The 13369-nt window shown below is 41.0% G+C and overlaps 1 protein-coding gene across 3 annotated transcripts in view; it reads left to right on the plus strand.

Moving 5' to 3' along the window:
* Positions 1–13369, plus strand: part of plxnc1 (plexin C1) — a 176250-nt gene that overhangs the window by 143198 nt on the left and 19683 nt on the right. For all 3 annotated transcript variants that reach the window (XM_060843030.1, XM_060843029.1, XM_060843028.1), the window contains exons 22-29: positions 636–760; positions 2466–2661; positions 4622–4768; positions 9862–10042; positions 10552–10655; positions 12540–12594; positions 13047–13078; positions 13161–13262. In XM_060843030.1, coding sequence (XP_060699013.1) covers positions 636–760; positions 2466–2661; positions 4622–4768; positions 9862–10042; positions 10552–10655; positions 12540–12594; positions 13047–13078; positions 13161–13262 — 942 coding nt within the window. The remainder of the gene's footprint in view (positions 1–635; positions 761–2465; positions 2662–4621; positions 4769–9861; positions 10043–10551; positions 10656–12539; positions 12595–13046; positions 13079–13160; positions 13263–13369) is intronic.

The following is a 13369-nucleotide window of genomic DNA, read 5'->3' on the forward strand; positions in this document are numbered from 1 at the left end:
TACTTGCACATCCCTGGACACTGTGGGAAATTTAGCATGGCCAATCCCCTAACCTGCATATCATTAGACTGTGAGAGGAAACCAGAGCACCTGGAGGAAACCCACACAGACACAGGCAGAATGTGTAAACTCCACACAGACAGTCACCTGAGGGTGGAATCAAACCTGGTGCTGTGAGACAGTGGTGTTAACCACTGAGCCACCATGCTGCATCTGCATCATTTCATTGATTCATTAATACTCACTGAGTTCCTGTCTTGTTTGTCCATGGCATGTTTCACACAGTTCAAGTAAGCCATGCATTGCTTGTTAAAACTGACACTGGGACAAATACACAATTAATTACCTATTAGTATGTTCAAATAACAGGTCTGTTGGGGGTTTCCTGTCCACTCCTTGTTAAAGATGGAAATTAGCAATGCCATGTTAGGTTTCCTATACGTCAGCAAAGTTTTATTTTTACAGATTTAATGTCCACCACACTGTTCCACCCACCCTCCTCCCAAATCAAATCCGTGTATTGAAAGCTATTTCTCTGTTAATATTGAATGCACCATCCTAGGATGAATGCACAGTGATTCTGGAGCTCTAAAGAGATTTTTGTATGTCTCCCATAACTGTTTCATTTGATGCAGGCATCTGCAAAAAACAAATTGGATGATGGATTCAATGCCTTGTACAACTTCCTGAATAATGAACAGTTTTTGGTGACTCTAATACACAATCTTGAGCAGCAAAAAGACTTCTCTATTAAAGACCGGTTAGTTTTAAACTTTATCTCTTTTGGTTGATACAACTGGGCTTTCTGTAGTTCTGTGCATGAGCCCTTCTTCAGGAATGAGGGAGGAAGAGAACTTCTTCAAGGAAGGCATCCTTGCAAGAGGAGTCGCAGTAGGTTAAAATCTTCGAGGAGAAAATGAGGACTGCAGATGCTGGAGATCAAAGCTGAAAATGTGTTGCTAGAAAAGCGCAGCAGGTCAGGCAGCATCCAAGGAGCAGGAGAATCGACGTTTCGGGCATGAGCCCTGAAGAAGGGCTCATGCCCGAAACGTTGATTCTCCTGTTCCTTGGATGCTGCCTGACCTGCTGCACTTTTCCAGCAACACATTTTCAGCTCTGATCTCCAGCATCTGCAGTCCTCACTTTCTCCTTTCCGTAGTTCCCCATTGTTTGGTTTGATCCCATCAGATATACTGAAGCTGATAATGCTGTCTTACAGTGAGATTAACTAGAATGGAACTGAGCTTTTTAATATTTGAACAAACGCAGTCAATAATAACTTGCTTTCCATGCATTCAGGCCTTAATATTTATATCAAGCTTTGGATGGAAGGAGATACCATTTAGTTATTTTCTGTGCAGGTAGATATGGGAATAATGTGTGGATCCTTGGGATTATTGCATATGCTGACTGGAGTACACATGATTACAACCAATGGAATTGATATTGAATGAAATAGAATCAATGATTATCAAAATCTGTGGTCTTTAACTAAATTTGTATTCCATTGAAGAGAGAGGGTCATTGCCAAAGCTTTTCATCACGCATTCATTAGGAAAAGCTCCAGAGTGCCAAATTTCAAACCTTCATGATAATTTCCATGAAAACATACGTTTTGGGTAGAAAAAGGATTAGGCCACAGATCTCCTCAAGCCACTTCTAGATTGTGGCTGTTTTGTAATTCAGCTCTGTTAACTCACCCACAGGTACATATCCCTTGACAGCAATTGATCCCAGGTCTGAAAACTCCAATTTAGGGAAGGGGTCGATTTGAGATTTCCACTCTCCTATGTGTGAAGCAGTACTTCCTGATTTCACTTCAGCATGGCCTTTCTAGAATAGTGAAGTTGAGTCCACTTCTGGATTTCTCAAAGGAGAAACAGCTCCTCTATCAATTCCCAACTGACTTTTTAAAATCCCAATTTGACCACCCAAAATCTTTGAATCTGTCCTTCTAATGGGGGAGTGGTGTTGCAATAGAACTGTCACTGAACTAGAATCCAGAGGCCCTTGCTAATATTTGAACGAGATGAGTTCAATTTCCACCACAGCAGCTGGTGAAATTTAAATACAGTGAATAAAGTCTGAAATTGAAAGTTCATCTCAGTTATAACTGTAATATTCACCAATTGTTGTAAAAACTCATTGGTTCATTGATGCCCTCCAGGGAAGGCAATCTCCTGTTTTTACCTGGTCTGGCCCACATATGATGCTAAATCCATGGATGTGTGGCCCTCTGAAATAGCCTAGCAAGTTACAGTTCAAGGGCATTGTAATGGGCAACGATTACTGGCCTAGTCAGTGATGCCCATATCCCATCAAAGAATTGTTTTAAAATAATATTTTATGTCCTGGTATCTTGAATCTGCAAGAGTCCATTTGTATGTAGGAGTTCAAGAGAGTAAACATTGAGTTCTGAACTTCTAACAGTCTTTCTGAAAATGCCAACTATCTGTCATTAACAGGTGTAAGTTTGCTTCGTTCCTGACCATTGCGTTTCATAGTAATTTAGTTTATCTGACAAACGTGCTTGATCATCTCCTCAATGATTTGATGGATGAAACAACTGCCCAGCCAAAGCTGCTACTCCGTCGCACAGAGACAGTGGTTGAGAAACTGCTCACTAATTGGATTTCCCTGTGCATGTATGGCTTTTTGAGGGTAAGGACTGTTGTTCACATTATTCTCTGTATTCATGGCGTGCGATCAATGTAATTGTGGCCACGATATCACTTTTTATTGAAGCTCAGCTTGCCTGATCAGCCTGTTACATTTTCTAATTCTGAGACTTGTGGAAATTGCTGGAATTAATTGTCCACTAACTGCCCTGAGAAGGTTATGGTAATGATGGTGAGCCATCTTCCTGAGCTTCTGAGTAGCAGTTTGATATAATTGGGTGGCATTTTGCAGAGTTAACATGGGGAGGTATTATCACTAGACTATTAATCCAGAAACTCAGCTAATGTTCTGGGGACCTGTGCTTAAATCCTGCCATGGCGGATGGTGGAATATGAATTCAATAATAATCTACTGGAATTAAGAACCTACAAATGATCATGAAACCATTATTGATTGTTTGGAAAAAAACCTATCTGATTTGGCCGACATGTGACTCCAAATTCACAGCAACGTGGTTGACTCTTAGCAAGCCATTCATGTCAAGGGCAACTTAGTGATGGGTAATAAATGCTGTCTAGCCAGCAATGCCCATGTCCCACGAGTGAATAAAGAATGAATAGTGTGGAATTAGAGGCAAGTACAGTCTAGCCTGGGTAACGACAGCAGATTTCTTTCCCTGAAGGATAGTAATGAACCAATTAAACTTTACAGTTTTACTGAGATCAGCTTTTTAAAAATTTACCTTAAAATCTAAGTTCAAATTATGAAACAGCCAATCGTGACATTTTGAACTCCTGTTCCATCGGATTATAAGTTCAGTGACTTAATCACAGCATCATTGCTGAATTTGCTAAAAGCTGTTCCTGTTCTGGGAGAAAATGGTGTCTCCGTGAAGCGTTTGCAGTGCATATTGTCAGATGTTTTGCTGAGCCAAGTATTCCAGGAAGATCGAGGACATTAAATTAGAATGTTCTTTTTGATGAGTAGCTCATGGTGGAGGTCACAGAGAAATGCTATTTTTGGCCTCATGACCTCTTTTTATTTAAGAGACACTTTTGTTTTAGCAAAAGTCAGTCTGCGGTTTTGGTCTTGATCATTAAAGTTCCTCTTAACATTACTGGGTTCACAGCAGTCAGACTATCCATATTTACACTCAGCTTTTATATTTGGAGAGCACTCAGTGAGAGAAAGATGTGATTACAAGAAGAGGTGAGTTGCCCTTTAATGTCCCAGAGACGAGTGAGATATTCAACATTCACTCATATATGTTAATAAGCTACCAGACTTTTGGGGAAGTCAAAATAGGCAAAACATGCAACAACATTAAGGGTGTAAAATGGCTGAGATGATTTGTAGGGGATATTGGATAGAGGATAGAAGAGCTCATCCCATCTGCTTTACTTCCCGCATCCCACTGCAGTTCTAAATTCTGTGCTATACCTGGGTGCTGTGATAATTATGGTTTTGCATGAAACCCAAGTGTCAATTCCTCAAATTGATCCTAATTAAATCAAAGATATCAGTTGTAGGTCAGTAACTTGTGGGTTCAAACTCCACTCCAAACACTTGGACATATAATCTAGGATGACACTGAGCGAATGCTGCTCTGTCAGTGGTGCCATCTTTCTGGGGAAATATTAGAAACCGTATCTGCCCTTTCACCTGTACTTAGAAGTTTCTATGGCACTATAGACAAAGAAACAGGGGTTATCCATGGTGCCCTGACCAATATTTGTTCCTCAATCAACTTCACAGAAACAATTGACATTTCATTATCAAATTGATGTTTGTGGGACCATGCTGTTTATAAATTGACTGTTATATTTCCGACTTCATTAACATTCAGAAAGCATTTAACTGACTGTAAAGCTCTTTAGGACATCCTGGGGTCATGAAAGATGCTATAAAAGTACAAGCCAGTGTTTCTCTTAGAAGCTGATTTCATAAAAGGGCTGATATGCAGTTTTCCAGGTCCTGAGAATTACTGTCCTTCTAATTGCAGGAATCTGTTGGAGAGCCATTATTTAAGCTTGTATCTGCAATAAAACAGCGGATTAACCTGGGTCCAGTGGATGCAGTGAGTGGTAAAGCATTGTACACACTAAACGAAGACTGGCTGTTGTGGGAGGTTTCAGACTTTAAAACTCTGGTAAGTGACACCTCAGTCATGACAACAGACACATGGGAATTAACTCCCATTAGCTCCTACAAGATTGTGAGGATTTACCTTCCATGTTTAAGTGTAAAGTGTGTAAGTTTTAACTTTATACTAGCATCATAACATAAAATATCTGTCTACATAATTTTTTGCGGAATTCATTGTCAGACCAGAAGTAAAGCGAATTATTCCACATCAACAATATTATTGACCCCTTCACACTGTGAGTTCACTTCCTGTTGACAAGGTTTTAGTACAACGTAATATTGCAACAAACCAGATGTTCCTGAACAACTAACGAGGAGTTATAGAAGTTCCTCTTTTTGATCTTGCAAGATTACATGGAAGTTGAACTATTCGTGTTCAAAATACCAAAAAGGTTAAATTATAAAATTCATTTTCAAACCCCAAAGTTTGAAGCATTTTATCTGATCATAAGTGTAGAGAATGAGTAAACTATTAAACAAGCTCCAATCAAACAAACGTCTCAATAATACATTCAAATCAACCAAGTACTTTCAACTCCTATTAGCTAATTTTGGTAATTTCCTATGTTCACATTTATAATGGAAACTACCGAAGTAAATGTGCTCTTCAGCCAGTGTAGTGCCACCATTTGTGAGTGACTGCTATTCAATCCAGTTAATCTAATTTTGATGAGGAGGATTGAGGCAGAGATGTTTGAGAGGACACTGGGAAGAGCTCTGCTGCTGCCATTGCCAGTCTTTCATCTACAAGTAAGGAATGCTTTTGGAAGTATATATATATATATATAGTTTTTTTAAATGAGTAAAGTACGTTTTGAATTTAAAACTCTACATTTGATCTAAAACTTGGAGCAAATGCCGCCAAGGTGCAGTATGGAAAGACCACCATCTGAGTTCTTTCTGCTGAAGTACAATGGGGGTCCATTCAATTATTGAACCTTCCTGGTGCCTTAAATGTATGTAAGTAAAATGTTGCATAAGTAAGAAATGCCTTTAGATTGTTGGAACTATTGGGAGAGTCAAATTCCAATATTTGTCTGTTCTCGATGTGCAAAGACTGCACAGCACTGGACTGCTTTAGTGACTATGTATGTAGATAAAGATTTTTTATGAACAAAATATATTTTTGGAATAAAAAATATGAGGTGGTAGGCATGCAGTAAATCGAATGGGAGAGGGTTTGCATAGTGCATTTTAGCTGCTGGCTGAAGAGACTTCTTGTAAATGTTGGTTTCTGCTGGTACTTTCCTGAATGCTTTGGGTAGGTTACATCACATCTGAGATGCATGAAGGGAAAGCTGGGCACAATTTAGCTATAACTGGTGACATGAACAGACACACTGCACAGCCTCTGTTCAATTAATGCAGAACTCATAGGATGGACACAAATCTCTGTTTGGCTTCTCCCAGGACTTTTCCATCCTGAAAGATCAGCACCTATCTAATGAAGGCAGTTAACCCTTTACAGTCCTAACTGCCTTATGCAACAGGACCAATTCATGAGAGGCCACAAGCATATGGAGTGGTCAAAAGGTGTTGGCGTGACCTCTTACCAAGCTGCTGTCACCCTTGGCCATCATTGTGGCACATGCCACTTTGCTGTCAGCTACTATCTGCTGGATGTCACATTTACAAGCAGAGCTCTGAACACCTGGCTTTAGATACCTCACCATACAGAAAGTTCTCACCAGGCTGTGTGACCATCGTCATTCAGAAACGTGCCTGAAGCAAGCACAGTTGGCTCCTCAATATGTGTCAGTATATTTGAGAGCTTTGCCTAAAAGATAGAAGGGTCAGCATTGTGAGATTTCTCCCTTTGCCTTGTGCCCTTCACCAAGACGAGCTAGTCTGTGCAAAGACTGGCCGGTGATTTGAGCTTTTAGTTGGCTCAGAAGCTGATAGATAGGCAGAGACAGACCCCCTGAGAAAATAAGTGAGATCTATATGAAGAGAAATGGAGTGAGTTCAAGAAAGTGTGGTCAAGGGAGTACAGCGCTTAAAGAAATGACAATCAAGGTATGCAGGAGCCACATACAGGAGAGACAGGATCACCGATGGCTACTGAACTGTACCTTTCCTCACCCTCAGATAGATAGGGAGGAGCACTGTTGTGAAATTTGCAAAGAGAAACACCTTGACCACAACTCCATCAGGAAGTGGTCAGCATGTGGCATCTTTGGGGCTTCGCAGGAAAAGGAACAGATTGTTAATTGTGTCACATGGCTCCCTGAGAAAACTGTCAAAGCCATTTGCCAGAATGTCTCGTCACCAGAACTTTCCAACAAGCACCAAGACATCACTTGGCTAGTGGTAAGAAGGGAATTACCCATGAGATCCTTCTTAGAGCCCTCGAAGCAACTGCAGAGGTTGGTAGAGACTGTCATATATCTCCTTCTGGAATGTGCCTTTGAGAGGAAAGTCCGGAGAGAGACGCAATGGTTTTTGTCAAGGTTCATCCTGAGCAGCTCCGTGACGCCGGACTCTGCTCTACGGTCTGTTCCCCAGGACACACATGGAGACAAACAAGAACTGTGTCTGAAGGACCGTCAATTTGGTGAAAGATGCTCTTTGGTTAGCCTGAAACTTATTGGTCTTCCAGAATAAGGAGTTGACCTCGACTGAGTGTCGCAGATTGGCACATTGCAAGGTCCAGGACTATGTGCTGAGGGATGCTCTAAAGCTTGGGGCAGCCACTGCCAAGGCGCAGTGGGGAAAGATCAAGCTGAGGTCTTCCTGCTGTAGGTAAAAGAGGGTCCATTCAGTTATTGGACCCTGGTGCCCTAATGTATGTAAATATAGTCTGTTTCAAGTAAGAGATGCCTTTGGTTTGTTTGGATGGAGTCATGTTTCCTTGACATGCTACAGTATAGAACAGAACTGCTTTTGTAACGATGTGTTTTTTTAAATGAATGAAGTATATTTTTGAAATTAAAAGAAGACTCAATGGTAGACCAGAGGCATGGGTTCAGGTCTCACTCCAGGCACATGAGCACATAATCCAGGCTGGAACTCCAGTGAAGTATTGAGGTAGTGCTGCTTTCAGATGAGGTGTTAAATTGAGGCACTGCCTGCTCTCTCACGCAGACTTTAAAGATCCTATCACATCAGCTGAAGCATCATCATTGGTCAATACTTATCATTCAATCGGATTCTGAAACAAAATTATCTAGTCATTTTTTGTTCATTGTTTCTTATGACAACTAGTGCTGGAAAAACTGACAGCCAGATTTGCTACTCTACAATAGTAACCACAGTTCAAAAATATCCTGGTTGCAAAGCATTTTGGGATGCCTTGAGGTTGTGGAAGGTGTTACAAACATGCAAGGGTTTTTTTTTCTTTGCAAGAATTGACTTCAGAAGATCAGTAGTTCTGCTTTTTTCAAGGTCTGTTGGTTAATGGTTTAATTTAAAAAGGTCATGTTCATGATAAAACAGTGAAGCTGCCTGCATCTGTTCCTTTATTTTTAACCACTTTGCCTTGGTCTGTGTTACTGTGAGGGTAAAATGTTTCCATTAAGTACTACATTAAATGATCTTTCATTTGACCATGTGTGCAGAGAACCTTCTCCCAGTTTGTGTGAGCCATCTTGGTACAGAGGAAAGAAGGAATACCTTGCATTTGTATTGTATCTCATCAAAAGCACCCAGAGCATAACACATATTAAACTACCTCAAAGCACAGGGTAGACAACTGCGAAAGCCACTTTCCAGTTAACAGGATCCTGTGGGTCAACAATAAATAGTTAATCTGTTCCTACTTGATGGGGGAATTTGGCCAACAGAATTTTCTTCCAAATTATTTTCAAATTGGTGGTGAGCTGCCTTCTTGAACTGTCGCAGCTCATTGGTGATGGGATACTCATGGCACTGCCAGGAATGGAGTTTACCAGGATTTTGAGACCTTGAACAGTGAAAGAATGGTGATATATTTTCAATGGGAAATGGGAAGCCAGAGTGCCTGTATATTCCGTGAGGTCTGAAAATATCTCATTCTCTCCCACCAGAGAGTGAGGACCTAGCTTTGTGAGGGTTGTAGGATCCCACAATACAAGACACCATGACTACATGAGACACTTTGCCAGCTCTGCATGCCATCTCTGAGATCAACTGCACCCAAAAGGATACCACCCACTCAGTGGAATGCTGATATTAGGTATTAGATCACACACAGTGTATAATGCAATTTGATGGCTGGTGCCCTGATGTCTTTCTCCTTTCGAAGCTTGGAAAACATGAGCGATGATCTAATTGAAATATATACAAACTGGTAGGGATATGATGGAGTGAAATCTGAGATAGTCCTATGGAGTTTAAAAAGGAGGGACATCCCATTTAAGACAGAGATGATGAGAATTGATTTCTCAGAGAGTTGATAGTCTGTGTAATCCTCTTTCCCAAAGCACATGGGAGGCTGGGATAAGGAATGTTTGTAAAGCTAAGTTACTGGTAAGGGAGTCAAAGGTTAGGGGTGGTGAGGAAGAAATTAGACTTGTCGCCACAATCAGATCAGCCAAGAACTTACAGTCCCATTCATTGCAGTCAGACTTAAACAACCTTTTAGTTCTTATTTGACTGCTCAAGTTGAATCAAAGGCAATTCTGATGTGAACAGCAATGCCCTTCAAACTATTTCTAAATGATTTGCAAGGCAGCACATGTGAGAATTTATCAGATAGCTTCAGAAAATTCATCTTGGAAAACCTCCAATCTGTTCACAATCTCAAAGATCAAGGTGACATTTCAGACAGATACCAGTTCCATGAGATAGAGATTCATTTTTAAATATATTTTAAAACGAAGGCTCCCGCCATCTGAATTTATTGCTTGTGTTAGTTTCTCAAATTCACTTCTGCCGTCTCCCAGTAACTATATAACGTGTCCTTAATCAACCATTGATACTCTGTCATGAACGGATGTATAATTGGGCAACACTTCCTGAAATTACCCTCTCTGTGTCTGTTTTTTTGCTGCACAACTTCATTATTCTATTATTGAGGAATGACTCCTTGTTCACAGTTAGTTTCCAGATCAGGAGGTTAATGTTGCATTGGTGAAATTGTGAGAATGGGCGTTAATGTATTGATCTCTCTCCCGGTAGAAACTGGACGTTTCATTCCAACTGAACACTGAGGCCGACGATGATCTGGACAGCCAGCCCATGTTAGAAGTGGATGTTCTGGATTGTGACACAATAGGACAAGCAAAGGAGAAGATTTTTGAGGCTTTCTTTAGCAGATATGGTTACTCACAGAGATTCAAAATGGAAGATATCGACCTGGGTAATTTCCTTCTCAGGTGTTTAGTTCAAACCCCCTTTGCGTGATTGGGGCATCTACATGGTCTGGTCAACTCTGGTGTCCTTTGCTAATATTTTATCAAAACAACTCCAGCTCACATACTGAAAACTAAAGATACAGTAGGAACAGATACTGAGGTCCACAAGAGCTTCTGTCCACTTAGATCTTGTAGCATGTGGGGACATTTTCAAATTCCACAGATGGACCAAAATTTGGTGCATTGTAGATATTATAAGGACATTGAATGTAGAACTCCAAAAGGACAAGTTGTTGGAGTGGGCAGGTAGGTGGCAAATGAACTATTATGCAAGAAGTGTGAGCTGATACATTTTGATGAAAAGAACAGGGAGAAACGTTGTGACAGAAAGGGTAACTCTGAAGAGTGCGCAGCAGCAGAGAGACTTGGATGTGCATGTGCAAAGCAACAGTTTGCATCTGTTGAGTTATGTCACTCATTCACTGAATAATTAAGTGTTTCTTTGTTGTTCTAGAATATGTTAAGAATGGATCAAACCAAATACTCCAGGATATCGACCAATCATCACAAGTTCTTGAAAATGGGATAAAGAAATTAAACACAGTTAGACACTATCAGGTATGAGGCCGATCCTGGTCATATCTGCACCAATCATTTTCAATTGTCAGTAAAGGGGCTGACAATTTCCCTTTGTCAATAGGAGCACAGGGAGGAGAGAACAGGGGAGGGAAGGTAGGGTATCAGTGAGGAGAGAGGAGGGTATCAGCAAAGATAGAGCAGGGCATTGGAGCCAGAAAGTAGGTTATCAGGAGGAAAGGGTGTGGGTAAGGGAATAGGTGGAAAAGCATATAAAGAAGGAGAGAATGAGCTTTAGGGATCAAGATCCCATTTCATTGGTTTAGGGGAGAGTAGATTTTTGGGTACAGTGAGAATGAAAGAGAAAGAGAGAGAGGTGTGTGTGTGTGTGTGTGTGCCTACGTGAGTGGCTGTGAGACTGTTCATGTGTGTCTTTTGAGAGATTCGGGGAAATCTCACAATTCGGGATTTTGTGAAATTTCTGAACAGGATAGACCCGCCTCCTTTCCTTACTTTCATTCCAGGGAAATGGGGGCAGAATGGATACAGGCCCATCACCTGCATTGACCATTTGGAAGGGGTCATGGGCCAGGTAGGTACCAAGAAGGCTGGTTGGAAGGTCCACCTTAGTTCGCAGAGACTTTGGCCTGATTGTACGAAGGTCACTAGTCCTTTATGTTATGTCCCCCTATATCTCCTCATGCCCTCTCAAAACCCTGTATCATCTTTATCACTTCCATAGTCACTCTACCAGTATTCTTTATGGGAAAACCAACCATAAGAAGATGCTACAACCTGACAAAGTTCTTGCTACATACTCGATACTGCAAACTAAAACCTCCCATTCAACACAGTAAATCTCCTCAAATGGTCAATCTTTTACAAAACAAAAACACGTCTCCACTCATCACCTCAGAGACAGCCAAATCATTAAACACATCTTAATATTCTCAATCTATCAATCAACATGTGAACCCAGCCCCTTATAAAGTGATTTTGAAACTCAGCTGTAATAACAACCTCTTGTAAAATGTCAACACTGAAGCTTATTGAAACTGCAGAAGTAAACAGCTAATAACTTCTTCTAAGCGATTGGCCAGACTATCAGTACACTCTAGCATTAGGAGTCTGCTTTATTTTATCCTGGCTTAATTCACTTTTTTAAAGAGGTGGGGATTGAGATTAGATTACTTACAGCGTGGAAACAGGCCCTTCGGCCCAACAAGTCCACACCGACCCGCGAAGCGCAACCCACCCACACCCATTCCCCTACATTTACCCCTTTACCTAACACTACGATGTAATTTAGCTTGGCCAATTCACCTAACCTGCATATTTTTTGGACTGTGGGAGGAAACCAGAGCACCCAGACGAAACCCATGCAGACACGGGGGACAATGTGCAAACTCCATACAGTCAGTCGCTTGAGGCGGGAATTGAACCCGGGTCTCTGACACTGCAAGGCAGCAGTGCTAACCACTGTGCCACCGTGCCACCCACAATCACCTCATGGCACTTAAACAGAGCTCATCCACCAGCAGGCGTGTTTACGCCTGCTGCAAAAAGTTGTGATTCAGACCCCTTGGAATTACAAAATTGTAGTCTTTATGCAGTCAGTCCCAATTCCAAATGGATCTGCTATGTTTGGAATTGCTGCATGTGGGTGGTTTAATATTTGGCCCTTCACACTGCTAGCAGTTCAGGTACCTGTCAGGGTCAGGGCCATCCTGCTCCCAAGGTGCCAATTTTTTAAAAGGCTGCTGCAGTCAGACTGTCTTTACAAAAAAATCCTGAGTGTTAAGCGTGTGTTTGTGAGGAGGTATGAGGGTGAGAGTGACAGAGTGCACGTGTGCGTGATCATGTGTATGTGATTGTGTATTTTTGACAATGTCTGTTAACTTGTTAATTCTTCGCACCCCTATTCAGATTCCAGCTGCAGCATCAGTGGTTGCCGTTAGAAGAGTCGACCGTCCAAAAAGAGGTAACCTTTAAAAGAATTGAAGCTGTCTTCAATCAATGTTTGATTTTTTTGATCAGTTTATGCAGCTGTAAAGTGCCTAAGGATGTTTTGTTACATTAGTGATGTATAAAGATGAAACAATGGAGTGTGTGTACAGGCAGAAGGCTCTTTTTTCCTGTTTTCGATCTCTGTGACCCCTGGTATGTCACTCTCGCTGATTACTTTGAAACTGAGATGTGCCTGAGTGAAAGTTCTTTCATCGTGAGCTGGAATTTTGCAAATATTTCTGATATATATGTAAAAATCATTTGTATATTCCCACAGTGCAAAACCACATTGAGTGTTGTTTAATCGCCAGAAGTATGCAGTTCATGCCTCAGCTACTTGCCTTTAGTGCAATATTCAAAATATTAAACTCTGTACTAATATATGAGTGACCTCCTTCAAAAATCACCTTCTCTCATTTGCTCTAGATAATCAATCTGCAGAGACACTTTGCCACCTGGTATGTATTTCACTCCAGTTCAGTTTATAACCAACATTTCTAGTTATGCGTTTTATTTGTGACAATATCTTACCTTCTTTAGATCTCACCAAGTTCAGAAATTGCAGAAACTAATGCGCCAGATCGAGGAAAACAAAATTTCAAGGTTAAGGAGATGTATCTAACAAAGCTGCTATCTTCTAAGGTACTGTTACACTTGTGGAACTGTGAGTGTTCTTTTACCATTTTGCTCCATAGACTGGGGGTAAAATCAGCCATGATATTTCCAAATGGTCTGAAATCTCACGGTTA

Source organism: Hemiscyllium ocellatum, chromosome 23, assembly GCF_020745735.1.
Source record: "Hemiscyllium ocellatum isolate sHemOce1 chromosome 23, sHemOce1.pat.X.cur, whole genome shotgun sequence".
Taxonomy (NCBI): domain Eukaryota; kingdom Metazoa; phylum Chordata; class Chondrichthyes; order Orectolobiformes; family Hemiscylliidae; genus Hemiscyllium; species Hemiscyllium ocellatum.